The sequence below is a fragment of the Cebus imitator genome, unplaced genomic scaffold (genome assembly GCF_001604975.1).
Source record: "Cebus imitator isolate Cc_AM_T3 unplaced genomic scaffold, Cebus_imitator-1.0 Scaffold13, whole genome shotgun sequence".
NCBI classification, from domain to species: domain Eukaryota; kingdom Metazoa; phylum Chordata; class Mammalia; order Primates; family Cebidae; genus Cebus; species Cebus imitator.
Window position 1 is genome coordinate 10,648,529 of NW_016107328.1, and position 3,404 is coordinate 10,651,932.

General features: G+C 49.7%; 1 protein-coding gene across 2 annotated transcripts in view; it reads right to left on the minus strand.

The window, feature by feature from the left end:
• PLEK2 (pleckstrin 2) overlaps nt 1–3,404 on the minus strand; it is a 19,952-nt gene that overhangs the window by 8,402 nt on the left and 8,146 nt on the right. For both annotated transcript variants that reach the window (XM_017500758.2, XM_017500768.2), the window contains exons 2-3: nt 2,875–3,039; nt 330–511 (exon numbers count right to left, since the gene is read on the minus strand). In XM_017500758.2, the coding sequence (XP_017356247.1) occupies nt 330–511; nt 2,875–3,039 (347 nt within the window). The remainder of the gene's footprint in view (nt 1–329; nt 512–2,874; nt 3,040–3,404) is intronic.

Here is a 3,404-nt window from a genome sequence, read left to right on the forward strand (position 1 = left end):
AGTTACAGAAAACAGACTAAGAAGACTTTGGGGGAGCTGTGACACAGCCCTGAGCACCCTGGCTGAAACGGAATGGGGGTCTTGTGTCATGGAGGTGTGCAGAGGAGGCAGGAACCTGGAGAGATTTCATAGGAATGGGGCAGGTAGGTAAGGCCACTTCCAAGGAGAGAAAACAATATGCACAGGACAGGGACGATGAAGCACGATGGTGGCATTAGCCAGGCTGTGCAGCAAGCAGAGAGCCCCCACCCCACTCAAGGGGCCAGGTCCCCTGCCCACTGCACACAAGCAGGAGAGGCTGTGCAGAGCCTGGCAGACGGGGAACTCACTGCAAGCTGATGTGTGGGGGCAGCTTGAAGGAGTTTCTCAGGCTGTGCAGCTGCTGGACCTTCCCCGGCTGCCCTGCATGAATAGCCCCGGTTATCTCAAAGGCCCAGGCGTCCCGCTCCTCTCGAGAACTGGCCTCCAGGAAGTACTCTGTGGACGTTTGAGTCTTCAGCTTAATGAGGAGCTGTGGGAAGAGACAGCCAGTCAGGCCAGCACTCAGGCAGAGCAAGAGGATGCCGGGCAGCAAAAGTGATGGGGCCCTGGGAGAATCTGGGAGACGGTGACTGCCAAATGCCCTGAGCCCTCGGCCACACAGCAGGTGGTCTTTAAGGATTCACTTGGACACCTCCAGTGACAGGAAGCTTATGGCCTCACATGGCTGCCTTCCCCTTGTGGACAAGGTAGTTAGTGTAGGGACTGCCTCCTGGACACGCTGGTTCTGTTCTCTCTCCTAGAACCACACAGATGAAGACTCACCTCCTATGCAGCCCCTACAATGAAGAGGGAAATGCCCAGGCTTTAAAGTCAGACCCATCTGAACACAAACCCCAGCTCTGCCACTTGGCTGTGGACACCTGGCACATTAGGAAATGACAGGATATTAGTGCTACCTCAAGTGGACTGCTAGTCATGCTCCCTTCCGTCTTCTCTTCTTGTGTCTAAGCATCAAGTCTTTCACACATTTCTCATGCGATACAGTTTCAGCTTCTTTCCAGCCAGGTCACTTTGTTTTTTGGTTTTTGTTTGTTTGTTTGTTTCTGAGACAGAATGTCACTCTGTTACCCAGGCTGGAGTGCAGTGGCACAATCTCAGCTCATTGCAACCTCCACTTCCCAGGTTCAAGTGATTCTCTTGCCTTAGCCTCCCAAGTAGCTGGGATTACAGGAGTGTGCCACCACGCCTCACTAATTTTTGTATTTTTTAGTAGAGACTAGGTTTCACCATGTTGCCCAGGGTGGTCTTGAACTCCTGGGCATGATCCTGACCTCATGATCCGCCCACCTCGGCCTCCCAAAGTGCTGGGATTACAGGCATGAGCCACCGCGTTGGCCTCATTTTAGTCTTTCTAAGATCTTTCTAAGAGAGTTTTCTTTTTTTTGAGACAGAGTCTCACTCTGTCACCCAGGCTGGAGTGCAATGGCGCAATCTTGGCTCACTGCGACCTCCGCCTCCTGGGTTCTAGTAATTCTCCTGCCTCAGCCTCTGGAGTAGCTGGGACTACAGGAGCCCGCCACCATGCCCAGCTAATTTTTGTATTTTTAGTATAGAAGAGGTTTCACCATGTTGGCCAGGCTGGTCTTGAACTCCTGATCTCAAGTAATCTGCCTATCTCAGCCTCCCAAAGTCCTGGGATTATAGGCGTGAGCCATCGCATCCGGTCTCTAAGAGAGTTTTCATCAGACCATTCTCTCACTCGAAATCTTCAACGGCTCTCCATTTACTTTCATCTGGCCCAAACCAAGCTCCTATCACTCCTTTCGTGAAGGTTTCCCATTGACCACACTGGAGGCCCTTCTCCCCAGAAGCCACACCCACCTCTCTCCAGGTATAGTCTTCTTACTTTTACTCAAGATATTCTATCTGTTCGAAATGACTGCCTCTCTCCTTGAAGCTTTGCCTGACCCAGCCTGAAATATCTTTTTCCTCTTCAGAGATAGAGTTCTCTGCAGCTCTTGATAGCTGTGTCGTCTTTGGAATGCCAAATGTTTTTCAATTAACCACTTGCTTTCCCAACAAAATGAAGAAAAAGTCTTAGCATTTTCTTCCTCGATTTCTCCATGCCTTGCAAATTTCTTGGCACATAATGGGCCCTTGATAAATGATTCATTGTTAGACATTTTTTTTTTTTGAAACTAAGTCTTGTTCTGTCACCCAGGCTGGAGTGTAGTGGTGTGATCTTGGCTCACTGCAACCTCTAGCTCCCAGGCCTCAAGCAATTTTCCTGCCTGAGCCTCCTGAGTAGCTGGGATTACAGGCCCCTGCCACGACATTCAGCTAATTTTTGTATTTTTAGTAGAGACACGGTTTTACCATGTTGGCCAGGCTGGTCTCAAATGCCTCACCTGGAGCAATCCACCCATCTCAGCCTCCCAAAGTTACAAGCTTGAGCCACCACGCCCAGCCTAGACTTTTTTAACGGTAGGCTTGAAGCCACCCCTTAGTTATGGAATGCAGGCCCCTCAGGGGATGAAAGCCATCATAGTGAGCCCCAAGATAGCAGAAATTACTCAGATTTGTGTGGCGCTTGCCTCCCAGCCCACACTGTGCTCTAATACACCATGACATTCAAGGTCCTCACCATAGCCACAGGAGACACTCAGGGGTAATTATTTCATCCCATTTTACAGATGAGGAACAAAGGCTCAGAGAAGTTTAGCTACTTGTCCAAGCTCACATACCTGGTATGTGGCGTAGCCAGGATTTGAATCCAAGTTTTCCAGTTCTAACTCTGAGCTCTTCCTCTTACCCATACCAGTTTCCCAAAGAAGCCAGAGGTGGGAAGGGTCTGGGGCAAGGAGGAACTGGACAGCAGGGACCTTCACTTACTGGTCGGTTTTCATAGTCCAGGCAGGGGCAGGTGATGGTGCAGCCATCCAGGAGGATCCGGCCCTTGGGAGGGTTCACTCTCCGACCCCCCTCAAGCTTGTAGTACACCAGCGTGTTCTGCCGAAGGATGAACCATCGCGCCTTCCAGTTGTGGACAATGTGGCCCTATGGGCAGACAAGAAAGCCCTGAGGTGAGGTGGCTGAGGGGAGGGGATGGTGTTCAGAGAGAGGTGTCTGGTGGCACAGGTAACCAGACTGTGCCATGGAAACAGCTCTCCAACAAGGGAGATGGCAGGATTTGTGTCTGGATCTCTTCTGAGTATGTAGCAAAGACCTTTGGCACTGACCTTCTAGTTCCCATTTGGCCATTTCTCTGGTTATAAACCTTGAAAGAAACTATAAACTAAAAAGAAGAGAAAAATCACTAACCTGAGTAATCCTACTTCTAGGAGATAGCCATTGCTAACATATTCTATTTCCTTCTAGTCTTTTTTATTTTTAGTTTTTGCATTCTGGCTTTTTTTTTTTTT